The following is a 21,501-nucleotide window of genomic DNA, read 5'->3' as shown; positions in this document are numbered from 1 at the left end:
CAGAAAGTCAGCGATTCAAATTGTCAATTGGAGACCCCACAGTTGACTAAGACTGTTTCACATCCAGCAGTCTGTTTTTTGTTTTTTGGCTTTTTGCTAGTCAGTGTGTTGTGCAGTGTACTTTTGGGGAAGTAGAGGCTTTGCACTGCAAGGCTCTGAGACAACATTATCTTCAGTCTTTTGCTTGGAAGTGGTGAATTTATAGCTCACTGCAACGTCATATGACACATTCTCTGGCTTTTGTTTGATATCTAGTTTCAGCAAAAAATGTTATTGCACATTTGCGACCCATTGCTAGCACAGTTAGCTTGAACTAATACTTAAACTAATAGTCAAATATGCATAATAAACGGCTAAATCTGATTTGACTTGCATAATTCTGAGTAAGGTAGAGCCCTAGCTTTTCAAAATATTTTTTGGCATTCTTGCCTTTATTTGATAGCAGACAGGTACAAGAAAGTGGCAGGCAGTATAACAAAGGTCCGAGGTGGTAATTAAACCATCCATTTGGAGTATATCAACAAGCGGTAACCTCCAGGGCTGAAAAATGAAGTCAGCACAGATGCGCCAGCAGGATCTGGAAGCCAGTCAATCCCCATGTTAAAATGCCCAACTTCACAGCAGAAAAAAAATCTTATTTGGTCTCTATAGCTAATTTCCCTGTTAATGACAACTGCATGGAGGGTGAATTTGTATAACTCACTTGAGCTTAAAGTCGCACATAACTGAGGGCCGCATTGAGTGACAGGCTCTCTGCAGATTGTGCCCTCCGCATTCAGTCTGATCCACCCCTCATTCCTCTACAGTGCCAGCCTCACCCATATATGGTCCGTCTCCAAAAAACCAAGATGGCAACGGCCGAAATGCTTTATTCTAAGTTTCAAAATGGGAGTCCACAAACAAATGTATGACACCACGGTGGCCACATCCATTACTTTACAGTCCATGTATATTAGGGCCATAACGTCCTTCATGTCGTTTCTTTTCAATCTACATCCATCCATCTAGTAGTGCTATCTTCTAAACACTTAAATGATTCAATCATTTTTGTTGTTACAGTTTTAAAGTTTGGTGTGACAACAATATGAGTTATAATTTGATAGCTGGATTTGGGTCAAGAGCAAATGGTATCCACCAGGGCTGGAAAATTAACCCAATGTGGAAGTACCACAAACTGGAGTTTCTCAAAGGGCCACTTGAGGCTGGCTCCAAGAGTGAGTCAATCCTCAAAGACTCCAATGTTAAAATGCCCAACCCTACAGCAGAAATACACATATTTACGCTTTTGGCCTCTATAGCTAATTAAAAATATTCTACAACTTCTCCATTTACATTTTATTAAGGCTTAAAGTTGCGCATATTAAGTGTATGGTCGCTCTGAACAACAGGCTGCCTGAGAGGCGTCGGTAGTCTATGAGTCAGATCCAACACTTACTCCTCCACAGCTTCACCTTCTCATCCAAATATGGTCACTTCTGGCTCCAAAAAACCAAGATGGCAACAGCCGAAATGTCAAACTTGAAGCTTCAAAAGAGCAGTTCACTAACCGGTGAGTGGCGTCACTGTTGCTACATTCATTACTTTATTCAGTCCATGGTCCTGAGTTATAAAACTGAGGTTAAGGGTTTAGGATGTTTCTTGGTTAATGGTGACACATGTTGCTACTAAATGTGGTCAGATGGAGACTTGTACAGTCTGTCATGACTCAACTACAAAGCCTTTTTGGTGCACAAGTATCCAAAAGTTAGCATGGGAAAGCTTCTCACATCATATCCAATAACTGTTACTATATTTTAGTCTTTATATATCTCCTGAATGTTGGTGAGTTACAGAATTTCATCATCCGAGGATGCCAAAGAAGATTAAGAAGACATGCTATGAGATATTTCTGTGCTCTCCAGTTCTGTGTCCTGGTGATGTCTGCACTTTATTCAGGCTGCTATCAGTAATAACAGGAGGGCACATGAGTCATTAAACAGCCCTTTCACCTTCCCTCTGTGGGAACGGACGTACAGATGAGGATGTGTCTTTTTTTATTCCAGGATTTGATTTCAGTTTTGTTGTTGTCTTTTTTGTCCCTTCCAAAACTTGCTGTTTGACTCTTAATTTGTCTAATTTGTTGGACACATTTACCACTGTATGGTACTTTTTTTTATTTTCATTTGGTAGTTGTTGTTTTTTGTCTGACAATAGTTTGATTTGTTGACCGTGAACTCTCACTGTGTTTTGATTTTCACTTTACTATCACTATGATGTACTTGCTTTCACATATCTTTAAATATTTGTTATTCAGCAATATTGTTTCTCTTCCATATGTAAAGCCAAAAAAGATAATTTCAGATAAAGTGGCAGAGAAACAGAGGTGACGAGAGACAGGGTAAAAAAAAAAAGATGGAGTGAAGAAGAAACAGTCAAAATAAGGAGGACAGTAGAGACAAAAAGATTTAAAGTGAGAGACAGATAACGACAGAGAGCGAGAGAGAGAGAGAGAGAGAGAGAGAGAGAGAGAGAGAGAGAGAAGGATTTCCTGTCTTTAGGTTTCAGATGACGGAGTCTCTGTGAGAAAATCACCATCTTGGCTCTAATAAAGCTCAGGTTTGTCTACAATCTGCAGAATCAATCATTACCCTACTAAGAATAGAAAGGTCCAAAATGCTTTTGTGTATTTCATGTTTGCACTGCTGAAACCATAAACTCTTCTGTTATTTTCATTTGTAGCTCAGTAGTTCAGTTCTTCCCAAACATTTCCGCTAAAATGTTACAACACTTCCACCTACGATTTGCGCCCTGAGCTCATGTGCATGTGTGTGCCCAAGCACGCTACTTGGCTGTGACATGATACTTTTTGTATTGATATGTTTTAAATCATAGAGCTTTAGTAAAAATGCATGTGTTTGGACAGTGCTGAGCATACGACTGGTTCAATGTGGCTTGGATTATACTGCAGCAGTTGTGTAAGAGTTTGTAAACGGATGTTTTGATATAGTTTTGCTATTGTTAATCGCCAGCCCTGTTTATTTCAGTTAATGAAGAATGTTTGCCTTTTCTGGATTCTTCGTTCAACGTGGTGGTCTGAGAGAAAAACAAAATTTTCTTGACAAGTTCAAGGTAACACACAGTAAGTAATCGTTACACATCTTGGCTGAAGGCTCCTAAAGCATCATTGGTTTTAGATTTCGCCGTAGTTGTTGTTGCTCTATTAGTTCCCTCACCGTGGCAGCTGACAAGACCAGACTAATTTTTTTTGTTTTTTATTTCCATATCTCTGTGTAGGTATCAGGGATGTCACGATCCAATTTCAAAGAGCGGTATCGGGGCCGATCAAGGCATTTTTTAACTGATCGGGATATATAGAGCCCCATCCAATTCCTACATCAGCCATCACACTTGTTTTTTCTCACAAAGCTTCAATGCAGCAATGCAGAGAGCAGCTGTTGTCAGCTCTCCAACTCTCCACTGTCTGTTTCTCTACTTCGTGTGTATGTAAGAGCAGGAGCTGAGACCCGCCCCCACGAAACAACACGTTATAAACGACAGCAGAGTGGAGTATGAGACTGTTTAATAATGTTATTTACCTCATTTATGTGCACCTGTATCATCTCAGCTCAGTCTGACAGAGTACTTTGCGTTTTGCTTGTCAGTCATCTGTGCATGATACATGGTGTTTCACTGCAGACACTCACGATGCCACTGCAGGTGCAACAAAAGCTAAGTGAGCAACAGCCAATAAGAGTAATATAATAATGTAATCCGTGCAAAAGATGTACAGATGACAAAAATAAACGCACTTAGATGGAATACAGTTCATTCAGGTATCTCACAGTAAGAGGTAACATGTTGGAGAATACTCTCTTATAGGAACACAGAAGGGATAGAGAGGTCTGCTGTTTAATACTAGACTAACAAACAAACAAACAAACAAAACTCCAAAACATTAATTACCAGCTTGGAGGCAGGCATTTTTTCCTTAATTTTCCAGGAACTATTCAACTGTCAAGCATATTTATCGGATTTCTTCACTTTAAAAGTGGACCTACTTGAAGTATGCACTGTGCAGCTGTGTTATCTTGGAAAACAGAAGTATCAGATCAGGATCCCTTGTAGGTATGAATGTGATGTATTGTGCATAGTATCTTAAGTCAAACTAAATATTAAATAATAACCTAAAAATTCATTATCCTGACTCTTTTCAGACATCAGGATTGTAGGGATGTTATGAGTAAACAAACAAAACTCAAGAAGGCCATGGAAATAATGAATGCACTCCGGTTTGTGCCACTCAGGCGTGATTTCCACTCCATGTAAATGTGCCACACAAAACAGCACTCATGATATTTAGGGCTGGGTGATTAGGAGGAAATCAAATATCACTCATTTTGTGTGTTTTTTTGTTATGCAGCCTTTAAAACCAGGAAAAGACAACACTTAGGATATTACAATATCCAAAATCTGAGGCGATATCTAGTCTCATATTGATAATTGCCCATCCCTAATGTCAACCTGACTTGACGACACAAAGGCGCACATGAACAAAATACCAGGTATGTGAATTCCATCGTAACCAATGCACACTAATAAACAAGTTTAGTCTGTACTAACCAAATCATACCTGCTGCCTCATGTGCTGCCTGCACTCCACTTAGATGAAAGTATCTCAAGTGATCCAAAGTAATCCAGAATAAACACTGGAAATGTGGAAAAGCTCGAGTCAAATCCAAAAAGCCTGACAAGAAAACATTTTAGTGTATGTTTGAATATTAAAAGTTTTTCAAGAGAACTACATCTGCTCTCTCTCTCTCTCAGTGAGCAAGGACCAACTGGGAGGTCAGAGCAATGCACAAACAAGGCACACAGGCCACAGAGAAATTTCACAGCCACTGTATGTTTGAGCCATATGAGCCCTCACTGACCTCAAGTGGCTTCACCACATTTGTGCTGAATGCTAACGAGTATCAACGTGCTACACCTGCGGGGTGAGACCTGCTCATGCATCATATACACCCAAATCTTCAGCAACTCCCTGAACAGTAAAACAAGATCTGTATTTCACTGTGTATATTAGAGAGGTAAAAGAGGGATGTGTTAATGCAATTTAAAGATGCCAACAAGCTCTTTAATGTTACACGTCTGTGTAAAGTTTCAGCAGCTAACAATTAAACATGTGAAGGTGATCCATCCAAACATGAGGCCTGGTGACATAAAAGGAGACACCAAGGTGAAAGCAGTGTTACCCATTTGGACATTCTTTTCCCTGGTGTGACAAAACCCCACCAAAAAGTTGATTACATTAGTTAGGAATGTGTCAGTCTGCTTATCTCACCTGCTCCTGGTAAATTTCCATTCACCTGCACCCTGCCAGCCAAGCCAGTCACCTGTGCACGCAGCTGCTTCTCATCAGCACTCCTTGCATTTAAGCAGCTGCTGCCTTCCCCTCAGTGCCAGATTGTTCTTCAACTACATGCAAGACATTCCAGCATTCACTCTTGGCTTATTTCCCTGGTACCGACCCTGCTTGTTCCTGACCTGCTTCCGTCGTCTCTGCCCTGGTAATCACCTCAACCTTCTGTCTCTGACTCCGAGTCCTGCCCACTCCCTTCCTGGATCCCGTGTGTTTGGCTCTGTGGGTGCAAGGTGCAACACCAATCCTGCTTACCTCAGCTCTCCTGGTTCGGCTAACTACGTCAGTCTTCACTCCGCTACGGGCCTCACCAAAGACCCACCTGCACTCATGGTACAGTCCACAGCTCTCAGACTGCTCTCAAGCATTGCCTGCCTGCTCTCGTCTCACTCACTCACCACTGGAACTACAAGCAAGCTAAACTGACCCCTGAACTTTTGCATATGTGTGTGAGCAATAGAAGTCATTACCAACTGTCTGTCTGCCTCAGTATGCTGCATTTGTGTCTGCACTCGACCCCTGACAGGAATGCACAAATTTGACACACGTTAGATTATTTAAAAGACTATGGGTGTATATGAAGTCCCTGTTTATTGTGAATGCATCATTTTTGGCATATAATGTAATAGGTAACTGATCTTGTCTTTTCACTCCATAAAGCGATCAGATATCAGGATCTCACTGGCACATAGTTTTGAAAATGAACCTTCTCCTCTCAACAGTTTGTGGAATATTGTCTGTATGTAAACACAATCACTGTATGGCCCACTTAGTGTCCAGGATGTGAAATAATGTCTGAACCTGATAGTGTAGCGGTGCTGTGATGGATGAGGTCACGACCCTCCTCACACTTTGTAATTCTCAACACCTGCAAAAACACATGATGGGATGTAACCTGAGAAGCTTTCACTCATTTATGAAAACAGAGGGAGGTTTTTTTTCTTTTTTTTTTTTTTTACACACACAGACTTAGTGGAGAGAGAAAGAGATGAAGGGATGACAGGTTGAATGGATAACCCTGCTGAGCTAAATGCATCAATTCTGGTTAAGATGTCATTTATCATGATTTTGATCATTTGGTTTAGATTGTAAACACGGGAATCACTGCATATATCTGTAATTGGTTATAGGTCTGGTTTTGTGCTCATCAGAGTTTTGCTACACAGATGTCTAGCTACCTTGTTACATCCATGGAAAAATTACAACATAAAAATGCAGACAACTCTGGATGAGACTGACGCAGCTGTGGGGGTCACTGTAAATCATCTTACATCTTCCAGACAGCAGAAGCAGGTCTATTCAGGCTCAATGTCATCCTGCTTCACTGCAGTTTTTTTATAAATGCACAGAAAGACCTGAGAATCACTCTGAACCTAAAGACAAATGCTTCAGTCTCACCTCTCAATCTATCCATGTGCATGCTCCTTCTCCTGACCACCCACAAGTGACCACTGTTTTCATCTCTGCCTGCTTCTTAGACATCTGCTCTTTTGCCAGATCCCTAATCTGTTATCGACCTTTCCGGACCGCGATTAAGGCTGCATCAAACCTTTATTTTCATTGACAGGATATTGGTCTATTATTCTCTCAATTAATTGTTTAGTTATAAAATGTCAGAAAATGGTGAAAAATGATGAGTAGTGTTTCCATAAGTCCAAGACGATGTCCTCAAATGTTAGATATTCGGTTTACCGTCATAGAAAATTAAAGAAACCGGAAAACATTCACATTTCAGAAGCTGAAATCAGCGATTTTTTTTTTTTTTTTTCTCCTTAATTTTTTTTGTTTTTTTCCTTAAACCAATATCAATTATGAAATCAAATTAGCTGGCCATTACCTCAATGGTCGACAGCCAATTAATGAATCAATTAATCACTGCAGCTCTAACCACATGTTAAACTGAACTTATAACTGTACCTGCCTGGTCTCTGAGTTGTAGCTACTTCTGGTTCAAAGCTGGTAATATTGAACAGATACAGAATCTAAATTGACATATTTCTTCGACGGTCAGTGCACTGAACATTTTGTACAATATGTACCTCGCTAATGATACGTTTGGGCAAAACAAAAAAATGAACCCCCACCCTTGAAACAGAAATGTGCTCACATGGACATGAGCTCAGGCTGAATAAATAAAGTGAATCAAAATGGCAATCCAGTCTGATTACCAGGCTAAACACAGTCTGCTGTTTGACTGATGTTTTGAAAACTAAAAATCCACAACTGAAGGAATGACGCTCCTGAACATGGACTTTAATATATTGTATTTCAGTATTCAGTATGAGCGGCTTTTCAGGCAGCGACAAGTTTTGCCCAAATTTGGTACGAATGTAACTTCACTTCACTTCAATTTTTCAGTATCAGATCGGCTTCAGGATTTCAGGAATTCTATAAAACAAGCTGAGCTAAAATGGTTGTCTGTGTTGTGTGTTTATCTTGAAGATTATGAGAGCTATTCTTGACTTTTCTTTACTTATTACGGTCACTAAATCATATTTGTTGAGCTTTTCTGACATTGAGAAAAAAACTGGAATAGATAAAACACGTTACGTCTCATTTTACACGAAACAACTCAAAGATGAACTGAGCAGCACTTAAACTGTCAATTGGAGAGTTTATGGCTCCGAACGAAGCCTTCTATCTGAGAGAGTCATGACTTTATAATGGTTTTGATCTTTTTTAAGCTCTAGCGATTTCTACAATACTACAGGAAATGTTGTTGCTAAGCAACATTAGGCGAAACTGACAAATATTATTAAACACAAATAAACCAAAGCCAGCACACTGGCAGAGGTTTATTTGTGTAGTTTAATTTCATACAGATTTATCTTTCTCTTACAAAAAGTGACGTAAAATCATGTAAAAAACAAGACACTTGATTTGTTCAAGCTACAGTGCCAATAATCTGACTGTGACCTCTGACCTCACTGTGATAGCAAAAAAGAGAAGAGAAACAAAAACCCGAGATCATGGTTCAGAGTCATATTCATTACATAGTGTTACAACTGAATAGTAGTCCGTTAGTTTTACTAATAAAGTTTAACTGATTTAGAGATACTGAAAGATGAATGTCTTACTTGGGGGTTATAAAGCTGAGATGTGAAAGGAGCTGCTGGTTCCAAAAGTCTTTTTCTCCAATGTGTATTAGGTTTTCTTTCAACAATATCCTCACCCATGATGCCTCAGCTGCTGTTACTGATGAGAGAAAGAAGCACAAATGAGAGCTGTGGGGAATTCAAAATGCTTCACTGCTGTAGCTGTGAACAAAACCACCGTAGTTAATACCAAAATTGATCCAGAAACCAAAAAATGAATTGACAGTCTGGGTTAACCTGCAGTTCTTACTGGCTGCAGAGTGTCCATTAAATCCTGAAACCTCGTTTGTGAAAATCTTGATATTGATTTGGGACAATGTCGCGGCTGGATAGCCAGCTAGTCTTGTTGTTAAACATATTGTTAAATTATATTGAGCCTTTTTTAACCACACGCAATGTTACTGACTTTGAATCTTGCTAGCATACTGTTAGCTTTCTGGCTAATAGCTGAGCCAAAGGGCTCTATGAGCTGGCAGGACTAGAAATATCTCTTGTTGGTTAAGTCGTATCATATTTAGTGGAGATGTTCCCAACGTTTCTATTACATAAGAAGTTTATAGGATGTTAACGATTGTTTCCCTGGTGTTACCAAAGAAACTTAAGTATGGCTTGTAAAAACTTTAGAATTTGATTTACCTGTGTCCAGACCTTTGAATCTGCCCACTCCACTGAGTTTGAGTTGACTGATTCATCTGGCATTGTGACATGCAACAGTTGTTTCTTGGTTACAACAAAACAACAACCAATGAACTTCGGGACTCAATTAGCCAATCAGCACCACAGGCAGGACTAACGCTTTTGTCAAGCTGTTGTCAAATGGGGCACCAGAACTAATGAGGAGTAATGACAACGATGGTGAGCACTATAGACAAGATAGACACTACTATCAAGGTTGTTCTTAACTGACATGTTTTCTCAAAATTGCCTGACATCGTAGTTTGTTTTTAAGTCGCTCTACTCCACTTGTAAAAGCCCAGCAAAACAGGGATGTAAGCATGGCTATTCATCAGCGTGGAGTTGAAATGACGTTAGACTAAGGTGGACTGTTGTTCTCTGGTGAGTGTTTCGGGTAAATTAAACCCCCCAGGCCCACAGAAATGCCTTTGAGTGGACACAGTGGTAGACTGAAGAAAGAAACGCTGTGTAACAAGTTGACAATTCTAATTCTAATATCGGGCAAGATTTTGATTTCAAAACACTTAAAAAATATAAATGAAATTATTCTTCTTTTTGTTTCTTTGGTGAGCGACCATGTGACCAACCATCAAGTGACCTCTGCTGCAGGTCGGACAGTTCCTGCCTCCCCATTGGCTAATAATTCCTGATAATGGACACTCCTGTTGTCATATACATGTAGATTATGATACTGGTTATCTCAGCAGTGTAATCTTAAGATTTCATCGAAAGTTAGCTATGCATATCACAGAATTTTAAACTGTGATTCGATGCACCATGACAAAAATTTACATTGGCAGTTGTGGTTAATATCTCCCCTGGTTTTTATCTCTGGAGGCTTGTACCTTTGACTTTTTATCAAAATAATTTCTAACACGACTTTAAATCATTGTACTGATGATTCAACCAGAAGATTTTAATTTTCTCTTGTGTACATACAGAACACTGAACGTACAGTATCTCATAATTATGGTCCCACATCAGTGATTTTAAACAAACTAATTAATTAATTCATTCATTAATTATTGAGCACACATGAATGCAGGTTGTTTTACCGTAACTTGACTCTAAGTGGTGGGAATCAATCAAAATGTATTAAAATTTAAAAACCAAAATTATTGTTGCATCAAAGCTGCATTTTCCTTGTCTGTGAGGTTGAGAAGATGTTTCCTTTTTTTTTTGCATCCTTTCTATCTAACATTTTTTAATTGTTTGGCAGGGTTGAAAACAAACACCTTCAGTTTAAAGCACTAAGTTCATGGTTCCCTGAGGTTAAGCAAAAGATATTCTGGGAAAAAACAGCAGAACAGTGACAGGCAGATTAAAAGAACGTGGCGATATCTAAAATATATTTCTCCAAAAACACCTCCAGGAATGCACTAAACATTTACGTTTAAGAGAATGGTAATCTAGCAGCCAGTTTAAGAGAATTTGGGGGGGATATCTTTTTCCCATTCAGCACTGTGGAGACCTCACTGAAAAGCATGTCTACAAATATATTTCTAGCTCAAACATTAGCTAAAGAGGACAGGCTTTTTCTGTGTTTCATTGAGAGATAATGATGTTTTATTTAATGAAATGTCTCATAGTGTATACACAGTAGCATGTAAACTAATCTCCTTGTCAAGTGTTTCTGTGTGGGGAAAGAAAAGGAGGCAGGAATGCTTTCAGGGAGTAAAAACACACCATTACTTTACAAAAGGGAATTCAGTGCAGTTGTATCTTTACAAAGACTTGGCATTAATGGAGGGAGATTTCCCACCATTAGTGATGATCATGTTTATACTGTGTTATCTGCTTCATTCTAACTGTATCACAAAAGTAATTCAAAACCTGATAAGAGCATCTATGAAGATTAACAAGGTCATTCTGTGAATTAATGGCATTAAAAAGCAAGTTTATCTACCTACTTTAGTGGCATTTCAGAAGTTAAATATAACATCCATAAGGGTTAGATTGCAGGATTATTTATTTTGAAAGGATGGATTACAGTATGAATCAACTGCAGAGTATCTGTCCTTGTTGTGGGCCAATCAGAGGCTGGGTTTAGACCAGGAGGACACCCTGCAGCCGGCAGTTACTGACAGGCTTTTAAATCCTTAAGTAAACACTCTACAGCTCCCCTCACTGCAGGGTAACATTAACCCTCATCAATCAAACTTAACAGGTTCACAACTGTGGTTTACATGCTGAATCCCTTGGTAACTGTACAGTGGTGTAAACTTCTCATACACACCTTTGCTGTTAAATCACTTTGGCACAACATGAAGCAAATGCTTGATCTTTTGTATTTATTCCTTTTAGAAGGTCAGTATACCCAATCTGCACTGATACGAACTTCTTCCAGGAAATAGCCACAGCCTGGCACTCTGCATCCGACACTGACAAACTTTCCTGTCTTCTCCTGCCTACCCTGCTTCACGTGTGATCAAACTAGCTGCCAGCTGAGTTATAAAATCATTCAAGTGACAGCTTTAGACAGTGCAGCTGGTGACTGACTGACTGACTAAAGTAGAAATAAATAACATAAAACACTTAGCACATTGTGGAGACAGGTGCTCTTGAGTTTCAGTCTCCCCTTCCTCCTCTATATGTCTCTTTTTCATTTATTCATTACATTTAACTCAAACCTTAGAGTCATGCAGCAGTAAAAACAAGTAACAACACAGCTGTTGTTTTTTTAACCTGCCATGGGTCTATTTACCTGATCTTCATGGTTCTTCAGATGTGTTGGAAACACTGACAGAATGAACAAAGGAACTTTACGTTCCTGAGATAAATTCCTCTGGTTCCATATTTTCTGGAACTTTTCTGTGAGAAATGGGCTCATGTTACGCCACACAGAAACACAACACTGTGAAAATCCTGTAGGTTTATGTTATGACCATCAGTTTTTACAACTTAAACTTTGTTTCTGGGAAATCATGTTTTGTCCAACGCTCTGTAATTATACAGTACATGAAGAGAAGGCTTTACTTCCTGTTTTGTGCAGAATGGCTATATCTGCAACACTACATACGTATGATGACACCACATGTAAGTGTTGTTTGGTGTTATTCTTGACTGGTTACACAAGAGATGTGCTGAAAGCTTGGTGGCTTGGTAACTTATTTTGAGTCATGCAGACGGAAACTACAAAATGTGTAGTGTGACTGAGCTGCTGCAGCAACTTCTCGTGTAGGGTATAGGCATCCTCTTGCAGTTGTCAGGACACTTGTAATTTGTCCACAACTTAAGTTTCATGATATGAATCACTGGTAGTAGCAGCATACTAGCAATTACTTTTGCTATGCCTGATATAAAGAAAAAGACCATAACACACTAAAACAGTGTTAAACTAAGATAATACAATTGCTATCTTACTTTCTAAATCTTTGTTGACAAAGAAAACAATTTTTATGGTTTCTTTAGTTGCTTGTGCAGTCAGCCATCTCTCACAAAAATTAATTTGAAGTGTGCATCTGAAAAACCTACATTTGGAGGGGCATGTAGCCCCAACAATTCACCCTACTCCCCTATCCCAATGAGAATCTGGACACCCTACCCTTAGACATGAATGCACAAAATGGAGGGTTAAGGGCTAATTGGACTATAAATGTATAACCAGAAAGGACATGTTATTGCCAAGTGACAACAGGGTTTAAGATGCCTTCATGGCAACAAAAAAATCTAAATAAATCCACAACACAGAAACTAACAACCTCTTCTCTTAACAGTCTACACTTCAAGCCAAGACTTTTACTTTTGCGTGTTCTTCTCACCAGCAGGTTGTAAATAACTAATAAATCACAATGAATCACAGCCAGAGTCTTTGTAAACAGCAATCAGCTCTGCATGTGTGTGTTTGGTGTGTTTGAGCCCTTGGTGAGCCCCTTGATGCTCTTCAGACCCCAAAAACATATAAAATCTCTATCTTATCTGTGTTTTCTTTCCAGATTGGCTGGCAGTCCCACCGATCACAAACACACACTCATAAAGCACAAACACACACTCAGCCATTGTTCCATGTTTCACTTGGAGCAGATGACAAATATTATCAGACTCCAAACCCACGGCATCGGCCAAAACACATCAGGGTTTTGTGAAATGAGGTGGGTGTCCCTTCTAGTCAGCACAGCCAAGATACCCAGAGAGGACTGTCAGGAAAAATGATCTGTGTTACTGGTTGTGAGAGACGGCCCTAAATTGTACGTTTCAACACAATCAATACAATCTGATGGTGTGTATGGAGGTCACTGTGAGGACTTTCTGGTACTCACACACTACAGGATGCACCTTTACACACTTGCAATGAGCAAGTGTTCATACAATGCTCTGCTTCATACATTCACACACACACTGTTGTTGAACAATTGTAATGGAAAGAGGTCAGTCAGAGCCTTGCCTATAGGCTAAGTTTGGTTATTATTTAACCTGGACCCTAAATTCCCATGTTTTTGTGTCTGAGTGACTAATGTGAACAACAATTTTTGTGATTGGTCCAGTATTGAGCGACACTGCTGCTGCCTGCAGTCTGCAGGTGTAACTTGCAGTCTTGGGATCCCTCCCCAGACAACTTCACACCCATTCACCCCTGGTCCTCCCCACCTGACCCTAACGACTCACATTGTGACCTTAACGACTCTGAAACTAAGAGCTCACGTGACCCCTACGACTCTGCAAGGGTTCCCACCCACACAGGGTTTAAAGCTTGCAACTTCGTACCAGTCATTTAGAACTTAAGAAGCTTCTTGGATGAGAGGCGAAACATCTTCAAGAAATGCAAGCAAGTCCAGTTGCCTACGATACAGCACTTACGGCTGCAGTGTACCACTTAGGACATGTTTGCCATCAGTTTCCATCCACTGAAGGTGTGTTTTTGCCACTGACAGGCTCAAATCGTTATTGTAAATGTCAGACAACATCATTGAAAGGACCCCGACAAAGATATATATTTTTTTTACAAGAGTAAGATCTTTGCTGTTTAACAAGAAACAGACCCAAAAATCGCCATCACCAAACCCACCCGCCTCCATTTAAATAAACAGTAATTTTAGCGTGTACAGAGCCAGTGTATTTTTGCATCTAACTGGGTGAATTAAGGGTTTATTTTAATCAAACCAGAGCTTGTGATTGTTGGAACAGTGGAAAGACGAACCAAGATAGCTTTTGTGAGTTTTATTTTGTTTCTGTTGACTTTGAAGGAAGTGTATTTTGAGATGATAAAATCACTGTTTATTTAAATGGAGTTTGGTGGATTTGGCAATGGCAATTTTGGGGTTGTTTCTGTTTGAACAGTAAAGATATTATTTACAGAAAGGTCTGTCATAGTAGCAACCCTTTGCACAAGTTGTCAGACACTTGTAATAATAATCAAAATACATTTGTGGCAAAAAAGCACTTCTAGTGGCTATAAATTGACAGTGTGAACATGCAAGATTATCACTGTCATCTAGCAGCCTGTTTCAACGCTGCTATCTGCAGCGCTCTTGCTTAATACTGGACCAGTTCAAAAACTGTTATACCCATTTGTCACTTCGACACAAAAACGTGGAAAAATCAGGTTCAGGTTGAGAAATATCAAACTTACCCTTTCAGCATACATTCACCATATTTTCCCAACCAGTCCTGTAATTCGACACTGTTTTTTTCTGTTGCAAGACCTTTGTTCTAACTTCTAGTTTCCCCATTTTGACTCTAGGTCATTTCAGGCTATATACTGATATAGATTACCACGGCTAAGTCCGGATCGACCATCACAATGCTTGTGTGGAAACAAATGCCTGTTGGGACCTCACTGTCTATTTCTCGTCCACTGGCTGGTGCTTGGATACGTGGCGCCTCCTGTGTTCATGTTGATGTGTGCTTAGGTCTGTTTCCATCCAGCAGCTAAATTTGCCCATAATAAACCTGAGTGGAAATGCTGGAAATCTGAAAAAAAAAATATTGCAAAAAAGTAAAAGGTGGTGTAAAAGTAAAGAAAAATGTGACATAATGCTTGTACGTGATGTACATGTGACTTAAACATCACTGAACAGATGAAAACATTGGATCTGTGCATAGCGATGAGGCGACTGTAACCTTCCTCACATTAATACATGAAACAAACAGAAATGACATATGTCATATAACATCATGTTTTCTACATTTTGGGTAAAAAACTACTCTGTTAACATTATGGGAACATATCGCCACTAGAGGGCTTTGTCACTTAAATGTTAACATGTTTTTGATGGAGTTGTTGAAATGACTGATGGTGTGAGGATAGTTTTAACTCTTGAGTGACCAAGGCATAAATACAAAGAACACTGAATGTTTGCCATGGTCATTTGACTGTGGTGATAGCATAGTCATATACCCCTTTTCCAGCAAAAGTAACATGTGTATGTGGGTTTTTTAAGCACAGGAAACCTGCGTTAAATATGGCTATAGACTCATTTCCCATTGCCAGTAAACTAGCGCCATACTCATGGCTTTAAAGGGCGTTGAAGACACATACTACACAACCACAAGACCTTTGTCTCCACTCCAGCCGAGGACCTTGGCTTCGTGTCATTTTCTGTCTCTCTCTCTCTACTATGAAATGTCCATTAAAAGGTAAAATGCCAGATATGTTACACTACAGCTTCAACACTTACTACATGGACAGATGATTGAAAAAGGTAACATGACGCACAGCCATGTGAAAATATTACAAATGAATCAATTTAAAATAGTTTAAAATTAAATCTAATAAAATTTATAAGCTGAGCACTAGATACCACCTCATCAGCTGCAGCGTCTTGTGGTTTTGTGTTAGTGGCAGGAAATTTAATGTGAGTCACATCCTGTTGGCTTTATATAGCTTGCAAGCTTGCAGTGATACAGTTCTGTAAAATACACACAAACAGTGAGGGATCATTACTGCATTTTAACAGCCTTACTGAGAGTGATCACAACTGTCACTGTCATGCTCATGGTTAAAAAAGACTAATATCTCCTGCCATTAACTCTACTGAAATCCTTAACTCCCCTTTATGGATTATTAAAATCTCTTGCTTCCATTTGTCATTTTATTCCCTGTGTCACTTGTTTTCATATTTAGAAATTAGGAACTATAATTTATGATTCACTGCATTTCACAGATATCACATTTCATGATATCATATGAAATTTTTTTAGACTGACTTATTTAATCCAAATAATGAACAATAATGAGGCTTGGTATAATACTACTGTTCTACCATTTCTGACGCATTGTGTTTATGTCAAGGACTTTCTATTCATTCAAACTGTATTTTTCTCTCCTCTCACTTCTCACCACCAAGAAGAGGAAGAAAAGAGGGAAGGAAAGACAGAGAGGTAGGGGCGAGAAGATTTTAGTTAACATACAACAGGAATTAAGAAACACAACTCCTGAGACCGACCAACTGTGGAGACACACCGAGCAGAGGAAACTGAAATAACCAGCTGGTGTTTAATAATCTGACGGAGAAACTCAGAGTCCGACACCGACATAATGAAGAGCTTTCTCCTACTCCTCCTCTCACTGATGACAGGTAACAAGATTACTGAAACCTAATTACTGATATCTCAATGAATAAAAATGGGAAAATCATATTATATGGTCCAATTTAAGCAAACTGTTTTGAGAGTAGAAATCCTACAGCAATATAATGTACTACAAAAATATACTGCTGCTCTACTGCAATACTGCTCTGACGGTGTCTACAGGTATCAGACACTTAAATTCAATGCTTTTAGAACATTTTTTAGATAATTTTTAACCAAATTTAGCAGCGATTTTTGGACAAAATCATCTTCTTATTCAAATATGCGGGTAAATTTGCCAAAAGGTAAGTGCAAGTTTAAAGTAAAAAGACAGTAATGTGTTCAGTGGTAGGTTTACAAGAAGAATTTGTCTCATTTTGACAAAAAGAAATTAGAATTTAAGATGGATAAATGAAATTTGATAAAATATTTGTGGCGATAAAAACTCAAATTAAAATTTAAGACAATTAAATTACTTTTAAATACTAATATTTATTTAATTGAATTTAAAAAATTAAGAACTTTTTAAGGACCTGCAGACACCCTGTGTGTTATAAATAGGGATAGACCGATATGGATTTTTTAGGGCCGATGCCGATACCGATTTTTTTCCATCACCCTTAGCCGATGACCGATTATGGACTGCCGATTTTCTTGAGCCATTATTTGGGGCCGATACTGCTTTTGCTCCCTCAATTTACATAAAAAAAATGACACAATGATAACAAATACGACAGATCTCAAGTTTAAAATAAGAAACATTTATTGAACAGTAAAAAATACTAAAACAAGATGGAAAGTTGAGGTAGAACAGGTAGAATATTATTATTATTATTATCATTATTATTATTATTATTATACATTCAAATAAAAAAAAAGAGTTCAGTGCTCTTAAATCTTCCAGTAATGTCTTTATAAAATAAACAAATATTTAAGCTGAAGCATAAATAAAACAACAACTACTGTACACAGTAGGATTCAACAGCTTTGTTCAACTTAACCACATACTTTCAAATGAAAAAAAGTGCCAGGGAAAAATAAATCCGCGAACCCACGCGCGTATCGGCCCGATATATCGGCCAGCCGATGTATCGGTCTATCTTTAGTTATAAAGTCAGACTTCTTTTTCATTTTTATCCTGAATCTTAAAGCCATTAGTATTTTAAAATGTCAACAAGCTTGTGTTTTGCTGATGAAGCTCTGAGACTGTTTCAGAATCTGACATGATGTGAACTTTTCGCTCTGGTTTACAGGTTGTGAGGCCTCATCTGAAGTGAAAGCGTGTCCAGAAGGATGGGTTGAATTCTTTTTCAAATATCCTGAAACAGATAAAAGAAATCAAAGTGTTGACATACTGAGGGTGGCCACTCAACAACTTGAACATGAGGACTTTAGGGAGTGCAAGTGTAAATTTGACCAAGATTGTGACTCATCCGATGACAATGACGACGACGACGACGACGACGACGACGGTAAAGTCAAATTTCACCCTGGTAAGAAATGGTATGTTTTATAACTGTCTCTTATGTCTTTGTTTAAGTACTTTGTAACTGTGTTAATAAGTAACTACCCTATACTGTATAAAATGGATGTAGCTATCGTGATGTCACCCATTGGTTTGTGGACTCCCGATTTGAAGCCTTGGGTTTGGCATTTCAACTGTCGCCATCTTGGTTTTTTGGAGCCAGAGTTGATCAAATTTGTACAAGAGGGCAGAGCTGCAGAGAATGCAGGGGTGGATCTGGCACACAGGCTGTCGCTCAAACAGGCCTGCCCTTAATTATGTGTTAACTTTAATCCTTAAGAAAATGTAAACAGGTGAGTTATATAAAAATTCACCCCTCGTACAGTTGTCACAAATGTTGAAATTAGCAATAGAGACATGGGGGTCTATGAGGATTTCTCCCTTGATCCTGATCTTAGTCACTTAATATTGAGTATGTGTCCATACCAAGTCTCGATCTGATACTTCTATTCTCCTAGAAATAGAGCAACACAGAACACATTTCAGGTACTTAAAAGTTATCAAAATCAATCCAGTGAAAATGCTTGACAACTGAAGAGCTCTGCCATGCATTAAAAATAAAGCCCTACATCTAAGCTGTTCCTTAATTATGTTTTTTTTATTAACAAAATATCAACATATAAAATAACAAACCCTTTAATCTTGTTGGCCTTGTCACCGCCTCGAGGGAATTTCGCTATCCAGAGTGTACTCTGCAGAGTTTGTTGCTTCGATGCACCCTTTGCCTGAGTTACATGAATGAACTGTGTTCTGAGTATATATCTTTGTCATCTGCACATCTCTTGTGTTGATTACATGAATAAATTACTCTTCTTGGCTTTTTGCTGGCTGTGCTTTTGTTGCACTTCCAGTGGCATGATGACTGTCGTCTGCCTACCACAGTCTGTCGGCTTTATGAGCAGGGATTGGACCCTGCTTGCAGTGAAAGACTATGCGCTATTACATAGATTACAACAAAATAACATAACTTAGGTAAATAAAAAAAGCCCACTTGTTGTGAGTTTTACTGTTGTTTATGGTGTGTGATGTTTGGCGGGGCTTAGCCTCTAATTGTACACACACAAGAGCTCAGTGTGGTGGAGCTGACCATGGCTGCATTCACTGCGTCACTGTGCATTTACGCATTACGAATAAAATACCCGTGTAACAGTCAATGTAGGACAAATATTGGATTGGGCTCAATATTGCTTGATATCCCCATCAGTTGAAAAATGCCATGATAAGCCTCAATACTGATCTCTGAGCTTGGATCATGCATGATGTCCATGGTATAGGGGACAGTGTTTGACCACCACTCAGTATCACACAGATAGGGACATTAAGCTGGTAGTCAGGGTAATCAGACCTCAGAGTCTTGCCTATTACGTCATGATTAGGGAGGGGTAAGAGAATTCAGCTGAAATGAAATTTTCAGCAGACACATACAGTAAAGGCTAATTTTGAAAAAAAGAAAAAAAAAAAGGCGAAAATATATTCAAGTATTCATCTGCATAACTAAACAAATACAGATATAATGGAAAGATTTCACTGTTTACGTTTCCTTTTTACTTTCAGTTGACGACTGCCAGAAGCCATTTACCCACACTGCGTACAGAACAGCTAAAACCACCATCACATGTGATGTCCCACGAAAGAAAGACAAAGCCATAGTCAAGTTTTTCTGCATAGAGAGCGGTTCCATCTGCGAGGTTGTTTTATCAACAAGATCGTCTCTGCGGTCAAACGGGACATTCACTCTCACAGAAACCAACAGTGGCTTCAACATATCCATCACTAATGTGTCCTCACAGCATGCTGGTGTCTACTGGTGTGGAGTGGAATCAAATGAAAGAAGGTACCGAGCTGCACTCAAAAAAATACAACTTCAGGTAGAAGGTGAGAAGCAGACATCTGACACTTTGAAGTTTGATTTACTCACACATATAATTAAAGTGTCTATGAATTATGTTGTTAAGTACAGTTACTGATAGGCAATGTTGTCTGTCTGTCTACAGATATTACTAACTCGACAAGATCTCTAACTACTGGACAGACTTTTATATACCAATGTGTGTATCCAAATGGTGCGCCTATTAAGAAAATCCTCTGTAAAGGAGAAGATCCATCTATATGTGAACCTCTAGTGAACTCCATACAGCGGGGCAAAAACACTGAGAGGTTTTCCATACAGGACAACAAAAATGAAGAAATCACCATAACTATGAGACAATTAACAACAGAAGACTCTGGAACATACTGGTGTGGAGCACAGAACACTGACAAATCCAAAAGCAACCCATTCTTCCACAAACTTGTGATGACAGTCGGTGAATGTTCACATTATTTATGGTTTGGAGGTAAACTGTGGCAGGCTTTTAAGTTATGTTCACAAATAACTGTTTTGTTTTGAGAAATGTTTTTGATCTGGTTAGTTTCTAGGGTCTTGGTGAGAAACCTTAAGTTCTGAATGAGTTTTGTGTGTTAATTTTGGTTTAAATGAGGATAATCCTTTTGTGTGCTTTTATCTCCAGCAGGTGGCTCTTGGTTAAGTGTCATCATTCCTGTAGTCGTCTGTGTAGCTCTGCTCATGCTTATTTTGGTCTTCGTCTACAAACGTAAGAAATATTTTAAAACACATATGTACATGCATACACACGTTGTTTTTTTTTTGTTTTGTTTTGTTTTTTTACTGGAGGTAGGCAAGCTGGGATGATGTAATTCCGTAAGTTAACTAAGTAATAACAGAAAAATAAGAAGAAGGTTTTGTCTGTAAATTGATATTTTATTAATAATCAACAGGTGAAAGTGTGTCACTTGTCCTGGTCAGCTGTAGAGTAGATCCTGGTTGTGAATGTGACAGATTTGTGTGGTGAAATTTATTTGCTACCTCTCCTTCTGCTTGTTAATTGATTTTCCTTTTCTACTTTTACATTTTCTCATATTTCTCTGACAGGATTTCAGCGTATAAAAAACACAAGAAAGGCAGAGGCACAGAACAACAAGGTGAGTGAGCATATCTATAAAAATGGTTGTACTGCTTCTGACCCATGATCAGAATTTATTCATACATGTGTGATGCAGGCACTTACGAATTCAAGATGGCTGCCTGTCACATACATAGTGAGTAAACACTCTGCTAAAGTAGTGTTTATAGCAATTTTACCTCATTTGTTTTACATTAGGTCAGCCTCATCTGTGGCTTTCATCAATTGGAGTGCATGATGGTTTTGAAGCTGTCTATATACTCCGAAAGTGCAAGGGCAGCAAAGGCTTACTTGCGGCGTCCATGTTTTTTATTCCGACTTGTCCACCATTGTCAA

At 38.8% G+C, this 21,501-nt stretch overlaps 1 protein-coding gene and 1 long non-coding RNA gene across 4 annotated transcripts in view; one reads left to right on the top strand and one right to left on the bottom strand.

Moving 5' to 3' along the window:
* Window positions 1-3,023: 3,023 nt before the first annotated feature.
* Window positions 3,024-21,501, top strand: part of LOC125891265 (polymeric immunoglobulin receptor-like) — a 19,574-nt gene continuing 1,096 nt past the window's right edge. Inside the window, exons 1-7 of one of the 3 annotated variants that reach the window (XM_049580382.1) lie at window positions 3,024-3,108; window positions 16,455-16,685; window positions 17,931-18,170; window positions 19,757-20,077; window positions 20,197-20,538; window positions 20,716-20,796; window positions 21,135-21,184. In XM_049580382.1, the coding sequence (XP_049436339.1) occupies window positions 16,646-16,685; window positions 17,931-18,170; window positions 19,757-20,077; window positions 20,197-20,538; window positions 20,716-20,796; window positions 21,135-21,184 (1,074 nt within the window). In that variant the 5' untranslated portion in view covers window positions 3,024-3,108; window positions 16,455-16,645. Of the gene's footprint in view, window positions 3,109-16,454; window positions 16,686-17,930; window positions 18,181-19,756; window positions 20,078-20,196; window positions 20,539-20,712; window positions 20,797-21,134; window positions 21,185-21,501 lie in introns of those variants that run through there. The other 2 variants (XM_049580371.1, XM_049580391.1) reach the window with 2 other exon arrangements.
* The window catches only part of LOC125891271 (uncharacterized), a 17,100-nt gene continuing 13,509 nt past the window's right edge, over window positions 17,911-21,501 (bottom strand). The window contains exon 3 of the long non-coding RNA XR_007449620.1: window positions 17,911-17,996. This is a non-coding gene — a long non-coding RNA (uncharacterized LOC125891271). The remainder of the gene's footprint in view (window positions 17,997-21,501) is intronic.

This window comes from Epinephelus fuscoguttatus, linkage group LG1 (genome assembly GCF_011397635.1).
Source record: "Epinephelus fuscoguttatus linkage group LG1, E.fuscoguttatus.final_Chr_v1".
Classification (NCBI taxonomy): Eukaryota; Metazoa; Chordata; class Actinopteri; order Perciformes; family Serranidae; genus Epinephelus; species Epinephelus fuscoguttatus.
This window is presented reverse-complemented; position numbering and strand designations above follow the sequence as displayed.